Source organism: Camelus dromedarius, chromosome 14 (genome assembly GCF_036321535.1).
Source record: "Camelus dromedarius isolate mCamDro1 chromosome 14, mCamDro1.pat, whole genome shotgun sequence".
Taxonomy (NCBI): Eukaryota; Metazoa; Chordata; class Mammalia; order Artiodactyla; family Camelidae; genus Camelus; species Camelus dromedarius.
The window spans coordinates 60,835,845-60,854,412 of NC_087449.1; the positions used below are offsets into that span (position 1 = coordinate 60,835,845).

At 49.9% G+C, this 18,568-nt stretch overlaps 1 protein-coding gene and 1 non-coding gene across 6 annotated transcripts in view; one reads left to right on the forward strand and one right to left on the reverse strand.

The window, feature by feature from the left end:
* Positions 1-18,568, reverse strand: part of FHAD1 (forkhead associated phosphopeptide binding domain 1) — a 123,551-nt gene that overhangs the window by 40,659 nt on the left and 64,324 nt on the right. For 4 of the 5 annotated variants that reach the window (XM_064494042.1, XM_064494041.1, XM_031464111.2 and 1 more), the window contains exons 11-18: positions 17,274-17,381; positions 14,663-14,746; positions 13,781-13,933; positions 12,692-12,887; positions 5,415-5,485; positions 3,321-3,473; positions 366-473; positions 19-126 (exon numbers count right to left, since the gene is read on the reverse strand). In XM_064494042.1, the coding sequence (XP_064350112.1) occupies positions 19-126; positions 366-473; positions 3,321-3,473; positions 5,415-5,485; positions 12,692-12,887; positions 13,781-13,933; positions 14,663-14,746; positions 17,274-17,381 (981 nt within the window). The remainder of the gene's footprint in view (positions 1-18; positions 127-365; positions 474-3,320; positions 3,474-5,414; positions 5,486-12,691; positions 12,888-13,780; positions 13,934-14,662; positions 14,747-17,273; positions 17,382-18,568) is intronic. The other variant, XM_031464112.2, reaches the window with a different exon arrangement.
* TRNAV-GAC (transfer RNA valine (anticodon GAC)) lies at positions 3,877-3,949 on the forward strand. The gene has a single exon. It is a non-coding gene; the product is annotated as a tRNA-Val (tRNA).

Sequence of the window (18,568 nt, forward strand, 5' to 3'; positions counted from 1 at the left end):
AACTCCCCGGCTGCATACCTCCTTCTGGCGGGTTAAGCGATTCTCCAGCTCTTGGACTTTGGTCTGTTCTTCCTCTAATGCTTCTTTCACTCGGTTTTTCTCTTGAGAAATGCTTTCCTCCAAAGCCTGAAAACCAATGACTGCAGTGTAATAGACATACTTACCACGGCGGGAATCTGGAGTCTGTTGGGCACTGCACAGGTGAGCCCTTCCCTACTCAGGACAGCCCCCGGGGGGAGACTGCGGGCAGCTGAGAGCCTGGGAGCCCGGGTGGGCAGGCCCAGATTATCACCCCGGGGCAGTCTGTCCTAGTTGCCTGACCTTGACTTGGGCTCAGGCCGACTCTGTCTCCGCGAGCTGCATACCTTCTTCTGGTGGGTTATGCGATTCTCCAGCTCTTGGACTTTGGCCTGCTCTTCCTCTAATGCTTCTTTCGCTCTGCGTTTCTCTTGAGTAATGCTTTCCTCCAAAGCCTGAAAGTCAGGGACTGCTGTTTATTAGACATCGTTACCAGGGTAGGAATCCGGTCTCTGTGCCGGATTAGCTCTTTCGCTTCTTAAGACAACCCCATGGAAGACAGAGGGCAGTAACCTGGGAACCAAGAGCACAGGGTCTGGGGTTGGCAGGCCCAGATTAGAGCCTCTGGTTGATCCTTCCTAGGTACATAGCCTTGGGCAAGAGAAAAGCTCTACAAGCCTCAGTCTCCCCATCTGTACAATGGGCACAGAAATAGTGCTTCCTACGTTGGGTTGATGGCAGGGGCCTATGAGATGACGAACATGAAATGCTTGGCACAGGATAACAATTCACTGGTAAAGATCAATCATTTCTTCTGTCTTTTCAGCTTTTTGCCGAGGAGGACACAGTCTTCGAGAGATTAAGGCATCTGCCCAGTTTACTAGTAAATCACATAAACAGGGATTTGAACCCTGGTCTCTTTGACTCTAGAGCCAAGGGGTAGGCCAACTAGAGCCTCTGGACCAAATCTGGCCCGCTGCCTGCTTTTTGTAAATAAAGTTTTATCAGAGTCTCCAAGCTCGTTGTTTGTGGATTACCTACGACTGAGAAGTCACGACAGAGACCACACATCCTGCAGAACTGAACATACATCTACTGTCTGGCTCTTTATGGAAAAAGTCTGCCAACCCCTGATCTAAACCATCAGTGTGTGCACAAACCGGGGAAGCATTGGCAACAGATCATAATAAAAAAAGAATGTTAGCTCCACAAAGGGACCTAGAATTTCCTACCCTTGAGACAAGAGTCCTGCAACAAATCAAGATCCATGAGAAGGAGCTTAATTAATGAATTCTGACACATGTATTTTTCAGAAAGGGATGGGGGAGACACTGCATTGTGATATGAGTGAGGTTCATTTAAAAATTGGGGCAGCTGGCACTAAAGCCTGGGTCAGAATTTTCAGATAAGTCCCTAGGGTCAAGTTGATCAACAAAAGTGTCTGGGGAAGGATGACCCTCCACGAGACAACTGTCTGCTCAGGGAGGGGCGTCCCTGGCATCCCCCTCCGCAAGGGGTGGTGTGAGCTGAGGTTTGCTGTGATTAAAGAGGGTTTGATGTCTGTCCTTGAAACCCTGTGTCTGTTGGAATTGGTGTTACAGATGGGCGTCTGGGAGGCCCAGGCCGGTGCCCACGCTGGTGTTGAACGTGCTGGGGCTGAAATACTGTACATCTGTAGTGGAAAAGTCTATCGAAAATTAAAAATAAGACATGTGGAGAGGGAGAAGTTAATCAGAGAGGAGGGAGGAAACGGGTGGAGAGAGTTTTGTGAAGGTTTCGAAGTTTCTAGGTTCTTTCTGCTTTTATTTTCCTCTCTGTGGAATGGTACGGGCTTGTCCTATATCGAATTGCCCCTCAAAAGGGACCCGCCTTGATTTAAGGCTATCGTTAACATTACCTTTATGTGGATCATACATGATTTTGGTCAGATGGTTCTTCCTCTTTAATCTTTTATTTCACAAAAGGCAGAAAGAAAGGCAGAGAAAGAGGCAAACAGGAGAAGAGGTAACCGGGCACGAATTAGAGGATGAAATGAAACAGGCAGAGGTCTCTGCCTCTTGGAGAGGTCTGGAGCACCGGTGACAGAGAAGGATGGTCCAGGTCGGGCGTCACCAAACTGCCACTGGTGAAAGATGGAGGAAGCGGCAGGTCCAGTCCTCCTCGGGGGAAGAAAGGAGGTGTGGGGGCAGAGCCAGGGTCCAGCGGATCTGGTGCTGCTATTTGAGGTGGGTGGGGGGAGAGGCAGCTGCAAACGCCCCTCACACCCACCCACGGCAGTGGCTCTCCACTGTGGCTGCACGCTGGAACCACCAGGGAGAGCTTACAACTCCCAGTGCGTGAACCACACCCTCATCCCCAGTTAGATCAGAACCTGGGGGTGGGGGTCGGGGGAAAGGTGCAAGAATTAGTATCTTCTAATCTCTCAGATGACAAAAGTGCAGTGAAAGTCGGGAGCCATGGATCTAGGATGACGGCGACTGAGGGAGTTAAATCAATGGTGGGTCCCTGAATCTCAGAAAGGGCCAACTCGAAGACAAGGATGAGAATCGGCTCATTAACTGCAGTTCCCTGGCTTTCTCCATAGATTCGGATTCAGGGGATCTAGGGTGGGGCCCAGGAATCTGTATTTTTAACCAGCATCCAGATGGTTCTTATCCGCCAACTTTGGGAAATCCTTCCTCTAAGACTTTGTGGCTGAAAATGCGGTCTGCACAGGTGCGTGTCAGCACCAGCTGGGAGCCTGTCAGAAATGCAGACTCCCAGGCTCCGCCCCAGAGCTGCTGAGTCAGAATCTGCCTTTTAACTACACCCCCAGGTGGTTCACCAGCATGTCTGAGCTTGAGAGGTGCCACTGTAAGCATCCTCTAAATGGCTTGGTTTCTAGAAAAGTAAGTAGCAATTCTGGCCATGTCTTTCCCCTGATGTCCACAAAGAGAAAGCAAAAGGCTGAAACAACACAAAGGTGGTCTTGTACACTCTTGGGAACCACCTGTCAGTCTCAAACCAGGACCTGCAGTAACTATTCAGATTCATAAAATCAACTGCAATATATAAACAAATGGATTACCATTTCCAGACATTTCAGTAACCTTGCCTGTTCAAGTTGATTTTACTCTGAGTTTTAGAACTCAAGCTTCGTGTTAATTCCTCCAACATCATTCACCCTCTTTAATTAATTTTGTTCCACGGCACCCAACAAGGAGTGGCTGGTTTCTCCATCTAAGGACGCGCCCTCGGTTTCTCACAGGAAGGGCCGTTTCATTAGTTGTCGGGAGCAAAGAGGAGGACAGGAATCCCCTTACCGCCTTCTCTTCAGTCAGCCACTTGACTCTGGCTCTCAGCTTCTCCTCTTGCTGCAGCCTTTCCTCATTCAGCCTCTCCTTCTCTGCCAGATGCTCCCGCAGCTTTTCTTGCAGCAAGGACTGCTGAGATTCCTGAGAGCTGCTGATCCTGATCTGAAATGAGAGGAAGGGGAACTGCAGCTGACGGGGACAGGACCAACGCAGGAGTCACTTCCACTACCTTCGGGGGAGCGATGAACGTTGACAAAATCTTAGAAACACAGAAAAACTATGCTTAGCCTAGTACCTAGCAGGGAAGCAACAGAACACAGTGGTTAAGAGCTCAGGCTTCAGCTCTAGATAGAATCTCAGCTCTAGTTCTTTTTTCTTTTTCCTTTTTTATGGGGGGGTGGGGTGGGGTAATTAGGCTTACTTGTTTGTTTATTTTTAGAGGCGATACTGGGGATTGGACCCAGGACCTCGGGCATGCTAAGCACGTGCTCTACTACTTAAGCTATACCCTCCCCGCTCTAGCTCTTTCTAGACACCTCTTCATTTAGAAAATGAGGTTGAAGGGGGAGGGTATAGCTCAGTGGTAGAGCGTGTGCTTGACATGCTCAAGGTCCTGGGTTCAATTCCCAGTACCTCTGTTTTAAAAAAAAAATTTAAATAAATAAATAAATGAATACATAAATAAACCTAATTACCTCCCCCACTGAAGTCCCCCAAACAAAAAAACAAAATTTAAAAAAAGAAAATGAGGTTAGTACTAGTGTCTACCTCTTAGTCATAAGAATTAAATGAGATAATGATGGAAAGCTTTTAGCACAGTGCTTACTTAGCACACAGTAGGTGCTCAGTAAATGGTAGTTAGAATGATTAGTTCCTATTTGCTGAGTGTAAGAGAAAAAGCAGTGAGCCAGGGCCACAAGGCCTGAGCTTTTGTCTTGCTTCTTCCACCAACTAGCTGCGTGACGCTGAAACAGTCCCCTAGCCTCAGAACGTCAATGTCCATATCTGTAAAATAAGGAGAATGGACTAGGTCAGGGGTTGACAAACTATTGTCTGCAGGCCAAGTCTGGTCCACTGCCCATTTTTATAAATAAAGTTTTATTGGAACAGAGCCATGCCCATCACACCATTCATTTACACGTAGTCTATGGCTGCCTTTGCTCTACAACAGCCAAGTCAAAGAGGTGTGATGGAGACCGTATGGCCTGCAAAGACTTAAATATCTGGCCCGTTATGGAAAAAGTCTGTGGACCCCTGGACTGGATGGTCTTTGTGGTTGATTGTAATGGTGGTCCCAATATCTCGCCCTTCCTCTAGCCATGTCCTTGGCTAGGTGACTGGCAGTGCCCACCCATATCCTGTCCCCTGACACTGAACTCAGTCATGTGACCTGTTTGGGCCAGTGGGATGTTGGGAGACATAACACACGCAGAGGACTGAAAAGCACTCCACGTCTGGGCCTGCTTTCTCGTCCGGATTTCTGTTTCCTCTACTATTACTGCGACGGCACGCCCAGGCCAGGTTGCTGGAGGACGAGAGGCGCATGGAACCCAGCACAGCTGCTCCAGCTGAGGCCAGCCCAGGCCAACCGAAGGCCGGCCAACGCCCAGACACCTGAGAAAGCCCACCCAAGGTCAGCGGACCCACCTAGCGGCTGACCCCAGACTTGTGAACAGCAGTTGTGGAACGCCGCTGAAGTTTCACGGTTGCGTATAACACAGTATTAATATGGCAATAACTATACTGTGATACAGTTCCTAAGGATCATCTTGCCTCTAAAATGTTGACGTGTAACTTTTGGTAAGTCTGCCGCCTGGACTTGGGCAAGCCGTACTTCTTCCACTGAATTTAATCAACACAACTTTTTAGATCTGATGGCATTTACATTCTTACGGTTTTTGACACAGGACAACAAGCCTCCTTGTCCTCCTGGGAGAGCTCATCTCCCCTGTCTGAATCATTTCGTGTGCAAACAGAGACACCATCTCACCTTCGGCAGAATGTGTACTGACTTCCTAACAGAGGGCAAACAGGGTTAGGATGCACTGTGCTGTGTAAAGGCTGAGGAGGAGCTGAAACAAACTTCTGAAGTTAAAAGATTACCTGAAGTTCCTGGGTCCGGCTTGTGATTTTCTTATAATGGTCCAGAAGGTATTTCAGATACAAGGACAATCCTTAAAACGAGAAGGAAGGAGAAGGTAAGTATCAATGCAATTCACCTCCTTGCTTTCTGCGTAATGTCTTCACAGAGCTTGCCGGCGGGAGAATGAGAGCCATGCTGCTCTCTCATCAAGAAAATGTGAGTTGATTAGCTTTTGCTGGGTTCAAATCCAAGTTTTGGGGCAATAAAAAATCATCAACGGAACTCCTATCGACTAAATGTCCAGTGTGCTTTGAAACTGTGGGCTGAGTGTGGGCGGGCGAGATGAAGCCATTCCTCAAGGGACTTACGGTTCAGTACAAGAGACGAAGTCTGAGTGCCTGATCGGAAACAGGCAGCAACTCCAGGTCCCGTGGAAGTGACTGCTGGAGGAGTGGGGCGGTGAGAGTCCAGGGGAGGAGAGATCGTTCGTTTCCCCTGGAGGGGTGACTCTTGACTGAGAATTCACTGGGTGTGGGCCTTGATGGGTATGCAGAATTCCAAGCTGGAGGGGAGGGCATTTCCGAATGCAAGACGTGGAAGGATGAATAATGATCCCCAGAGAAATCCAGGTCCTGATCCCTGGAGCCCGTGAATGTCACCTTACAGGGCAGAAGGAACTTTGCAGATGTGATGAAGTTAAGGATCTTGAGTTGGGGCGCTTATCCTGGATGATCTGGGTGGGCCCAATACAGTCATGTGGATTTTTCTTTTTTCAATCTTTTTGTCTCTCTCTTTTTTTGTAGAGGGAGGGAGTTAGGTATGTATGTATGTATGCATTTATTTAAAAACAAACAAAACAAATTTTAAATGGAGGTACTGGGGATGCTGAGCATGCTGTCTGCCACTGAGCTACACCCTGCCCCCTAGTCATATGGGTTCTTATCAGAAGCAGACAGGGAGTCTGACCACACACAGAGGAGAAGGTGACGAGACAGAAGAGGAGAGCTGACGATGCTCCACTGCTGGCTTTGCAGATGGAGGAGGGGGCCGTCAGCCAAGGAATGCAAGGAATAAAGGTCTAGAGACGGGACAAGGTGGGGAAACAGATTCTTTCCTAGAGCCTCCAGAAGGAGCCAGCCCTTTGACTTCAGCCTAGTGAAACGGACTATGGACTTTTGGCCTCCAGAGCTGTGAAGGAATAAATACGGATTGTGTTAGGCCACTCAGTTTGTGCTAATTTATTCTAACAGCCATAGGAAACTAATGAGGGGGCTGAAGGCAGAAGAGGAGGTGGAGAAATGCAGTGCCTGTTCCAGGAGAGCACTGCGCTTAACTGGTGTGGAGCGGACGATGGGGGAGGGAAGGGGTAGAGAGGAATTGGGGTAGGAGGCTGAGTCAATGTGTGGCCAGCCTAGAAGAGTAGCTTAAAGAGTATAAATTTGACTTAAACATTTTAGGAATGTCATGAGTGTGACCTGTGTGTCCAGCCCTCTGGGAAGCGATCAACGCACCGCATCGTCCAACCATCCCCCCGTTTTACAGATGAGCCAGTCGGGCTCTGAGACCTGTGGATTCTGGACATCACGCAGCTGGCAAACGGCTGAGCCCGGGCTGGGGCTCATGGCTGTGGGACCCCAGGGTCTGAGTCACTGTGAGTTCAGCTGCTGATGGAGCAGTGAGTTGGCTTCATGAAGGGTGTTTTTCCAGAAAAACAACTGGGAATGAACTGGAGAAGGAGGAGCCAGCAGGGTTTCTTAATGGCAGCACTGCTGACACGTGGGGCCGGGCCATTCTCGGTTGTGGGGCTGTCCTGGGCTCTGCAGGACATTTAGTAGCATCCCTGGCCTCTACCACTGGATGCCAGGAGCACCCCCCATGCCAGTTGTGATCATCAAAGGTAAGAGGGTTTCGAGAAAGAGAACCAAGGGCGGTGGGAGGGCTGGAGAGAACACAGCTCGGGGAGGAAGCGGGGCCTTCAGTGCAGGCGGCTCCATGGCAGTTGCTAAAGAGGCAAAGACAAGGTAGGAAGTTGGCGGTGAGGAAGGCAGGAAGTCACGCATGCCGAGATCTTAGTGGGACAGGAGTGCGAGCCGTAGCAAAGGAGCTAAAGGAGCAGTGGTCCCAGGGAGCTACCCTCTCGAAGCGCCCGTCTGATGACAGAGAGGAGTAACAGGGAGAGATGTCAAAGAAGGAAGTCGTGATTCAGGACCTTGTGCCCAAGATCTCCTGGGAGGGAGAGGGAAGGGGAGACGCAGGGACGGAAGAGCTGCATCTGGGGGAGACAGAGGGAAGGGAGAAAGGATGGGTGCAGCGAGAGAAAGGAGGAGAGCTTAACAGGCTCATGCCTGGGACCTTGACCTCCGACAATGCAACTTGCTGAGAATTTCCAGCTTGGAAGAGTGAGGAAAATACTATAATAATAGCTATTAAGTATTAAGCACGTGCTGTGCGCCAGGCACCATGCCAGGGGTCGCATGCACGCTATTTCTAATCATTGTAGACAACCCGTGTTTGCATTTACAGATGAGACACAGAAGACCAGCAGGTTAAGCTGCAGAGCTGGTCAGTGGTAGGAGCAGAATTCAGACCGAGGTCCGTCCTTGTCTTTTAAGAGAGACTGGAGGCTCGAGAGTGATGGGTTGGGTTGGCTTCTGTGAAGTGTGCATTAGGAGACCGCAAGATAGCAGAGATGGGTGGCGTTGGCTTGGGTTCTAGGAACCTGGTGAGTGTATGGATTTCTGGGGCTAAATTGGGAGGGGTCTGCAGTCCGCTCAGCTGCAACCCTGTGACCCAGGAGCCCGAGGGGCTGGATCAAATTCTGGGTAGGATCTAAAGCCGACTGGGGAACAGAGGGAACTGAGGGTGTGGGAGGGGAAGGGTGTGGTCTTGTTTCTCCATTCATTGATGAACTGTAATCATAAGGGGATTTCCCTCTTTGGGGGAAGAGGCACGTCTTTATTATATTTCTGGTTACAAAAGATACACGTGCCTGTTACACAAATCCAAATATTACAGAAACCTATAATGTGGACAGTGCTCCCTACTGTGTCCTCAGTGGCCGGCACATAGTAGGCCTGCAATAAATAGCTGTTGAATGGCTGAGTGAAAGTCAAGACCCATGTAGTCCCACCATGCTCGGACAATGCTCTCAACACTTTCTGTCTTTTCCTCCAGATCTTTCCTTTGGTCAGATACTGACTTAAAAAAAAATGGGAGAACACTATGCATATTGTATTACAGCTTGTTTTTTTTTTTTTTCACTAAAAAAATACTGCTTACCTTGGGTATCTGAGAAAAAGTGATTTTCTATGTATGCAGGGAAGCCTTTCATTGGTAACAAAGTCTGGCAGAAATAGACACAATTGACTGAGCTTGCAAAGAAAAACGCGGAGTTCTTTCTTTCCCTTATCAAAAGAAGCTGAGGAACAAGGCAGGAGGAGACGGGAACTAACTTTTAAGGTCCTCCTCAGATGTCTCCTATCTTCCCAGCTGGACCACACAGCGAATTCCTCACCAATCAGATTTTTTTTTTAGGTCATAGATTTTTTTAAATTGAGGTATAGTTGATGTACAATATTATATAAGTTTCAGGTGTACAACATAGTGATTCACAGGTTTTAAAGGCTATACTCCATTTCTAGTTATTATAAAATATTGGCTCAGTTCCCTGTGCTGTACAATGGCCTCACAGCTTATTTATTTTACACATAGTAGTTTGTACCTGTTAATCCCCTCCCCGCTTGCTTCTCTTTACTTGTAACCACTGGTTTGTTCTCTGTATCTGTGAGTCTGTTTCTTTGTTATATTCACTAGTTACTTTTATTTTTTAGATTCCACATATAAGGGACATCATACAGAATTTGTCTTTCTGTCTGATGTATTTCACTTAGCATAATACCCTCCAAGTCCATCCATGTTGTTGCAAATGGCAAAATTTCCTTCTTTTTTATGGCTGAGTCATATTCCATTGTGTGTATATGTATGTGTACCACATCTTCTTCACCCAGTCATCTGTTGATGGGCACTTAGGTTGTTTCTGTCTCTTGGCTGTTGTAAATAGTGCTGCTATGAGCATTGGGGTGCATGGATCTTTTTGAATTAGTGTTTTCTTTCTTTTTTTTTTTCCTGATAAATATCCAGGAATGGGATTGCTGGACGATATGGTAGTTCTATTTTTAGTTTTGCGAGAAATCATCATACTGTCCTCCGTAGTGGCCGCACCAATTTACATTCCCACTGACAGTGGGGGAGGGTTCCCTTTTCTCCACACCATCTCCAGCATTTGTTATTTGTGTTCTTTTTGATGATGGCCATTCTGACTGATGTGAAGTGATACCTCATTGTAGTTTTGATTTGCTTTTCTCGGATAATTAGCAATTTTGAGCATCTTTTCACATGCCTGTTGGCCATCTGTATCTCTTCTCTGGAAAAATGTCTGTTTAGGTCTGTTGTCCATTTTTTGATTGAGTTGCTTGTTTTTTTGTTGCTGAGTTGTATTAATAATAATCACTCTTCTATTCTCATTCATTGTTGGAAGAACGTCAAATTCACGCAGCCTCTCTGAAGGGCGATTTGGCAAGAAGTATCAATAACCTTCAAAGTGTTGGCAGTCCCTAGGTGGGGCCCTGGGCTCTCCCTTCTCACTCAGGACATTCTTTCTCAGTGATACCATCCATACCCATGGCTTCAATCATCGTCTATGCATCCATCCATTTGTCCGTCCATTCCACGGCTATTTAGTAAATGCCCACCACGTGGCGTATTCTTCTGGGTTCGGGGGCCACGTCACTAATAGCTATTTCCAGGCTAGATCTGCAGGGTGACAGCTGCGTCCCTGGCACCCTCACACGCGTCTTCCTCCTCAGATCTGGTCCTCACACAGCGTCCCTTAGTCTGGATTTTAGTGAAGGAACCACATCTGACTTACACAAGCTGGAAACCTGGAGACCTGTAGCCGTCTTTCTCTCTGTCCCTTCCCTTCTCACTGTATCTGATTCCACCGCTGAGGCCTGCTGATTCTCCTCTTACCTGCCCCTGGAATTTTCTCTCTTTCTCCATCCTCTCCTCTGCCTTAGCGAGGGCCACCACCATCTCTTGTGACAGCCTCCCAGCTGCTCTCCCAGTGTCCCGTGCCAGCCACCTTCCATCGTCTCCCAGTGCAAGCCTGTTCCATCAGCTCCTCACTTAAAGCCTTTCATGGGATTCTCGCTGCTCTTAGGTTAAAGCAGAGCTTCTTACCAGGGTCTTGCCAGCCTTCTGCACCCCCAACCACTGCCCATGGTACAGCGCCTGCAGGCCTCCCTCCCGCTCCTGCCACGCCCACCTCTGCCTCCATTTCCTTTATCCCCTTATGTTCTCCATGCTCCCCATCCCACTGCAATGCTCCCTTCGCCCAGAATGCTCCCCCTTCGGCAAATAACTCCTATGCATTCTGCAGACACCCTGCCCTCCCTGACCAGAACCCTGCACTTCCCCTTCAAAGCACTCGTCCCCATCAAAGCTTTACGTGCGAGCGAGTGATTTTTCAGTTAATGGCCACCCTATCCCTCCTGAGGCCGGCAGGGATAGTGCCTGTTTCCTCCCAAGATTTTATTATGAAAAATTTCAAACATAAAGTGGGAGGAATTGTACAGCCAACACTCGTGCACCTCATGACCTGGATTCTACCTGTCTCTGACTGTGTCTCCACCCTGCACGGTGCTTAGTACCCAGTAGGCACGCAATAAATCTCTGCTGAATGAAAGTGGTTCACATCCTCCACATCTAGGATAGAGATGGGGTGAATAGGCATACGTGAATAATGTTTATTTCAGCATCATCGTAAGTGTGAAAACCTGGAGACAACTTAGATGCCCACGGTGGCGGATTGACTAGATGGGTCACGGCACACCCTACACCACGGGACTCCTTGCCATCAGTGACAACGATGACGTAGGTCTGTGTGTACTGTCATGGAAGGGTCTTCCTGATGTACCATTAGGGGCAAAACTGAAGAAAACTGGGTATAATATGAAACTATTCTCTTGCAAAATGAAAAAAATCAATAAACATACCTAGGTAATGCCTATTTTATGCCAGGAACTTCACATATATCAAAGCATTTTAGTCCTCACAACAATCCTAAAGGGTGGGGAACGCCTTCTTATCCCCTTTTTACGGGTAAGAGAACTGAGGCACAGAGAGGGGGAAGTAACTTGCCAAGCATCACACAGCTATTTCCATGGGGAAATGCCTCGGAAGTTAGACACAAAATATGACCGTAGTGATATCAAATGCTGGCGAGGATGTGAAGCAACAGGAACTTTCATTCGTTGTCGGTGGGAACACAAAATGCAAGCCAGTTTGGAAGAGATTTTGGTGGTTTTCTTGAAAATTAAACATACTCTAACCACATGATCCAGCAACTGCACCCTGTTTATTTACTCACAGCAGCTGAAAACATGTCCACACACAAAGCTGCACGTGGATGTTTATGGCAGCTCTACTCACAGTCACCAAAACTTGGAAGCAACCAAGGTGTCCTTCAGGAGTAAGTGGAAGATGGAATATTATTCAGTACTAAAAAATGAGCTATCAAGTCATGAAAAGACTTGGAGGGAACTTAAATGCATATTCCTATGTGAAAGAACTAATCTGAGAAGTTGTATGATGCCGACTATGTGATATTCTGAAAAAGGCAAAAACTATGGCGACAGTAAAAAGATCTGTGGTTGCCAGGGGCTGGGTGTCAGAGGGTGGGGGGATGGAGCAGAGAGGATTTTTAGGGCAGTGAAACTGTTCTGTAGGATATTATGATGGATACATGTCATCGCGCACTTGTCCAAACCCACAAAGTGTTCAACACCAAGGGCGAACCGTGATGTAAACGAGGGGCCTTGGGTGACTATGACGTGCCCACCGTACCACACAGATGCTGGTGCTGCCCGTGGGGGAGGCTGAGCCAGAGTGGGGGCACGGTGTGCCTGGGAACTCTCTCAGTTTTGCTGTGAACCTAAAACTGCTCTTAAAAAAAAAAGCGCCTACTAAATAAATAAACAGCCACTTCTGAGAGATGAGATTCAGCACAGTTTTGGTTTTCCTTTTGCATCTGTCATATCTCACGTTTCTTCAGCCCTCGCACCTCCCTCGTGTCCTTTCTTCAAGGGAAAATCCCTTCTCGAGTGGTGAAGCCAAGTCTGGAGAAAGGAGCACTTGGCCACCTACCTAAGAAGCCTTCCTCGACAGATGTCCCACAACCATCAGCGTCAACGCGACATTTTAGGCACGCGACTATGTGAGAAAAAAAAGTGCCAGTAACCTTTGTCGGAGCCGGAGAGCTGGATCCCCACGTCCCGGAGGAGACGCTCTGTTTCCTCCAGCCAGGACAGCGACAGGCGCAGGGTGTCCAGCGCCACCTTCTGGAGCCCCGAAACAGGGGGGCTCACCTGCAGGTGCTGAAGGAGGTCCACCTCCTTCTTCAGGTCGTCGCTGCAGCAAGACGTCTTCATGCAAGCCTGGAAAGAGATGCGGTCGTGAGGGGTCGCCAGAAATAGCACCTGACGCAGGTGCCCCACCAGGAGCGATGTTCTGGACCTCTTGGTGAAGCCAGCAGGGCCATGTGTCTGCCGCCCTGGGACGGCCCAGTTCTAATTATGGTTTTTTTGGTGGGGTGGGGAGGGGGAAGGGGGCAGCTTTTATCGCGTTTGCACTCTAATTTGGACTTTGGATGATCCCGAAGACAAACTGCCCATGACAATTTGGCTGAAACAAGAACCAAATTTGGCTACAAAATTCCTGCTGAGATCAACACACAGGCTGGTCAGAAAGTGCGGTTTCCTGATCAGAAAGAGTGCTGACGAGTGACCGTGTGCACAGACTCCCCAAATAGCAGCTGCTAATTTCCGGAGAAAGCAGAAGCAGCTGTCTGCCCTGATAGGCTGCATCCCTGCATGGGGGCCGTGGGGGTTCAGCCGGCCCCCCCCGGTTCTGTCTTCTCCAGAGTCCAAGGCAATAGGGGCAAGAACAGCCTTTCCATTGTTGGAACATAACAGAAAAAAATGCAAATAAAGGGCAGGATGTTTCTTTGGTTTTTCTGGAAATAACATGGGGCTATTTTTCTCCCGCTCCTTCCCAGGGCTGGGGGGTGGGGCACTCCGGGGCCTCCCAAAGGCAGTCTTTGGAGCGTCCAGGGCAGCTTTTCATCGGCCACACCACGTTCACCTGGGAGGCATTTTTGGAGGTCCTTTGTTTTCTGATCTCAAACAAATTTCTCCAGCAAGAGGAAAGATGGACAGAAAAGCAGAGTCTGACTTCCCAACCTGCTCCACGAAGGCTGGATGATTTCCCAAACAGGGAGCACAAAGACGACACACAAAGGGGACATTAGTGAAGAGCGGAGAAGGGGCACCTGGCAGCTGGCTAAGCACGTCTTCAGCTTCTCGATGCTCTCGGCGATCTCCCCCTGTTGGGAGTTGCTGAGCTGAGTCTCCTTCTGCAGGCTCCACTTTTTCTGCTGAAAGTTGATGTTGTCCTCAGTGACCTGGGTGATCTTCTCTATTAACTGGTGAGAGAAAGGAGGGAAAAAAACAACCACGATTTAAAATCCTGGGCAGCTCTGCGGGGAGGGGACCTGGGGGGGGGGGCATCAGCTCCAGCTCCCGTCTCCGCGGGGAGGAGGGAGGTCCCCACGTGCTTCGGTGACAGCTCTGGAGGGGGTCTCGGCTCCGTCACCAGGGCATGTTTCCCAGGATTGGAGATGATTTTTGTCATGTTGCCACGAGTTTGTTCTAGATCCTTCTGCATTCTGCGAGCAATTCATGAGCTTGAGCCTGATGCTGGGGTCTCGGAAAGAGAAGGTCAGCTTCTCCGAGAATGGCCCACGTGCTGACCCACGGGGCTGAAAGGATAATGCGAAGGGTACCAGGACAGTCACCACAGCCAGGGCCCCTCCTCACTGCTGCCATCTTCCCTCCTCAGAAGGAGCGAGGGAGGACGCCTCGTCTATGGTGGGGCCGCCCCTTTCCTCGCAGCGCAAATGAAGGTTAAAACACGCGGGTCTGGCGACCAGAAACGGGTCTGGGTGGTTTAATTTGGATTTTCACAGAAACACTTCCAGGGAGTTTAACTGGCTTTTAATTTCAAAGCCAGGAAATCCCAGAAAAGCAAAACAAATCTTTATGGTGTAGCAACAGAGTGAAAAATATGTGCCACTAACAAAAAACAGAAACATATGCTTCCAGTGTCTGGAGTCCCGGGTCCCCGAAGAAGAAAGCGGGAAAAAGAGACGAACCTGTTGATCTGAGACGGGTTTGTCCTGGAACGGTTTCACTCGTCCATAGGTGGCCTTGATGACTTGACTCCTGAAATGCTCCAGCTGTGGGGCAAACAAAGGGAGGGTGATGAGCTGGAGGGGCAGCTGCAGCCGCAAGGCTGGGGTAGGAACCATCATCGCTGGGTCTGGGAGAAATCTGTTAGAAGGATTTGCATGATTTTCTTGGTCATTACCAGCTATTAAAACCTTCACTTCTCCCCAGAAGGGGCAGTGCCCACGCAAGAGAAGGGGATGGCAGGTCTTAATGACTTTTCAGGCATTCCCGCCTGACCCAGCCAACGCACATGGTCAGTGCACACATGTCTCAGGCCCTCAGAAGAGCCACTTGCTGCCAATTATCCAGTGGGAAGTCCAGGGCCGGGAGCACTCTTCCATAATTGCTAAGTTGGAACCAGACTGGGAAATAAATATTGGGGCTGTCAGCGCAGGTAAACTGTGCAATCAGCAAGGGTGCCCGGGGAGAGAAGGAGGAGCTGCTGGTGCCATTTTGTGCCTGAGACTTTGCGTCCTGAAGACTATGCCTGCTGTGTTCATCTCTGGGCTCCCGGCGCATTCGATAAAAATTCATCAGCTGCTTGGTTCCAGAAACATCTCAGTCAGCTGCTCAAAGTCCTCCACTGTAGTTCAGCCGGTTTTTATTGAGTGCTTCTCTGGTGGTGGTATTTTCAGATTACAGTTGATGAAATAGTGCAGTTAAATTAAATCAGGGCTTCTCAAATTACAAGTTCAAGGTATCTCAGGTTCATGAGGCATGAGAGGCAAGGAAGCCCAATTTGCCCTGGAAGTTGCCCAACATGATGGCTCTTGGCCTGGGTCCTTGGTTCAATGGCAAAACGTGGTCACGGAAAACTCTAAAACAGAGCCCGGAAAGCACTATAACAGCCACTGAATCAATTGGAAAGTCAACAGGTCCCAAGACACCAGAGTTTGCTGCATGCCAGGGAGTTCTGGGAAAACAAGTGATGGAATTGCGGCTCCCCTACGGACGCCTCTGCAGTCCGCCTGCCGGAAGCCAAGCAAGGGGACTCGAGGGATTCCGGGCAATTCTCTGGTTTCATGGCCAAGGGGAGGGTCCTAGCTCGCTCAAGGGAGAGGTTATGCAGAGAGGGCCCTGTGGGCGATGGTCCCCTGGTACCACCAGAGGCGCCCTACGGGGCTGCTCAAGTGTGGAGGGACAGGTCCTCCTGGACCATGGGCTCTGTCCCAAATCACTTGCCAGGGGAAGGGCAGGACCTCAGACAGGGAGAGGGCCGTGCAGATGAGGGGGTGGAGAGGGAAGGCCTGGGCAGCACAGAGAGACCTGATCCTTTCTCTCTTGAGTCTAGACCTGGAGGGAATCTCAGTGTCTCGGAGGGTCTTCCCGGATGACCTGTGGCCAGAGCCCCTCCCAGGCCCTCGGCACTTGGGCAAGTGGCACAGATGATACCCTCAAATCGGGTGTGTGCTGGGGTGCAGCGTGCAGGCGAGGGGAGGGGTAGCCCAGGTGCACAAGGAGGGGCCGGGACTGGCGGGCTCTCCGCCTTCCGAAGGGTTGACACCCTCTAGGGGGAATGACACTGGGGGTGACGGTGGTGGACATTTGTCCAAGGGGCTTTAAAATATGCCCAAGTTTCAGCATCTTTATTCAGCTTGTGGGACGAAGCCCAGTCACACTGCTGCTTCCGGCTTGGACGCTACCACATGGAAGGGCTTTGGGAACTGGGTGCGGTGGGATGGAGGGCTCCTTTAAGGGCTGTGGTTCTTAACTTTGCTTTGGTGGTTTACGGGCCCTTCTGAGAATCCACCGAGTGACGAGGTAGACTCGCCTTGCCAGGAAAGGAAAAGCACAAACACACATACATCTAGAATGTTCCGGGACGCCCTGGCCACGGTAGCCAGAAGAGGACGCCCTGGGGAGAAGTCTGGAGGGTCAGAGCCCCATCTTGGCTTCTCATTTGCTATCCCTTAGCCTTTGGTGAAGTCCCATTTGCATATTCTGGCCCTCAGGTCTGTGCCTTGTACTGTAAGAGGAAGGGCCCCTGGGCCATCTTGGGTCAGAGCCCTGGGGAACGGCACCCCTGGACCAGTGGGCTCGGAGCCTGCTCCCCACCCTGCCCAGGGAGTCTCCATCCAGCATGAGCTTTGACCTTCTGGGTTTCACTTTATTAAGGAAAGTGGCATTTCCCTGTGGACACTGACTGCAGCATCTGTTGCGGGACCAGAGGGAGAAAGATTGTGGTAAATGTCAGGACAACAAAATGTGACGGGGGAAAGTACTAGAAACACCACTGGGGTCCAGAGGCTCAAACCCTTCCAGAGAGGGACCACACAGCTGGCTCATCGGGGTGGGCCTTGAGCTGGGGTTGGTTGCTTGGTCAGGGTCTCGGGAGATGGTAGACCCTCCCAGCAGGAAAAGCCTCTTTAGTGATGTCCACTGGGATGCAGAAACCGCACAAAGCCTCCACCCTGGAGATAAATGGGTGAATTAAACCCGGCCACCTTCCTCCTCATTCATCCCCACCGGCCGCCTGGCACGCTAAGGCAATCCAGGGAGAGCGTGGGCCGACGAGGGGCTCTGAAGTGCGCCTACCTGACCTACTGCCCTTTCCAAATTGACTTTAATGAGGTTCTCTCTGTTCCCCATTTCTTGCAGCTGAAGCAATTTCCTCCTGGAATCCTCCTGAAGCTTCTCTTCAACCTGAAAGGATGATGAAAGCAAGTGCTTGCTGCTAATGTGATCGTGATGCCCTCTGGGGAAACTCTTCTGGGGGGGCTAATGGCAGTGGGGGAGTCCCAGAGGGGTAGGGACAGCTGCAGCGCAGGGGCCGGGGTCACAGGCGGGCACAGGATGGAGGCGGACTCACAGGGCATTGTCCCCTGGGGGGGGGGGGGGACAGGGCTAAGCTCCACACCCTGGGCTCAACTGTGTTTGTCCTACCACAGACTCCAACCCCAGCTCCGTCCCCAACAAGCGGTATGAGCCTGAGAAAGTTATTTCACTGCTCTGTGACTCCGTGTCCTCATCTGCCAAATGGGGATGACGGTACTTGTGCTGACTTAGAGAGTGATCATGGGGCTTTTCAGCATGTTTGCAATAGTGCTTAAGTATTGTAACCTATTAAAGGTGGACAGGAATGCTCACCATGCAGCCTCATTCTAATACCATTAATAACTGGCCCAGGACGGGTACTTGGTAAATGCTATTATTCAGTTTACTATCACAACTAATTGTTGTCACCACTTTTAGCACGCTCACCAGTGCAAACCTCTCTGGAGGCTTGCTAAGCAATGTCTACTAAGAATCCCAGCCCGTACAAGTAGGCATTTCAAGAGGAGAAGCTTGCGGATTTCCTCCCCCATGCTTGGTTAATAGTCAACATGAAGGGAGCCTGGGGGTGCTCGATGCTACCTTCTGCTGGCCATCATAGGCATTGCAGCTGCTCCATTCATGGAAGCACCTGCTGAGCGCAGGGCTCTGTGGCTACCAGGAAATGAGGCAAACTCTCATAAATAGGTGAAAGGACTTTGTGCTGAAACGACTTCACATGCTGCTTATTAGGGAGCTGACGAGGCGGATCACACAGGTGTAAAAAAAAGACCCAGAGAAGCTCTTCAGAGCTTTCTTCTGAGTGGTGCGGAACAGCAGAAGAGACTCTACCTGGCTGTTACCTTGGAAAAGCCGTTTACCTCTCTGGGCCCTAGATTCCTCCCTGTGTCACCCTCCCAGATCTCAACATGTTCTGACTTCTATTTCAGCAGACTTTCCCACATGCTGCAAAAGCAAAGTCCAGCTCTGGACTCTGCCCTTCTCTGTGCTCTCCGTCTCCATCAACAGCCCCAACTCCCACCCCCAAGACTCGGAAAGAACTTTCAGCAATGGTGCAG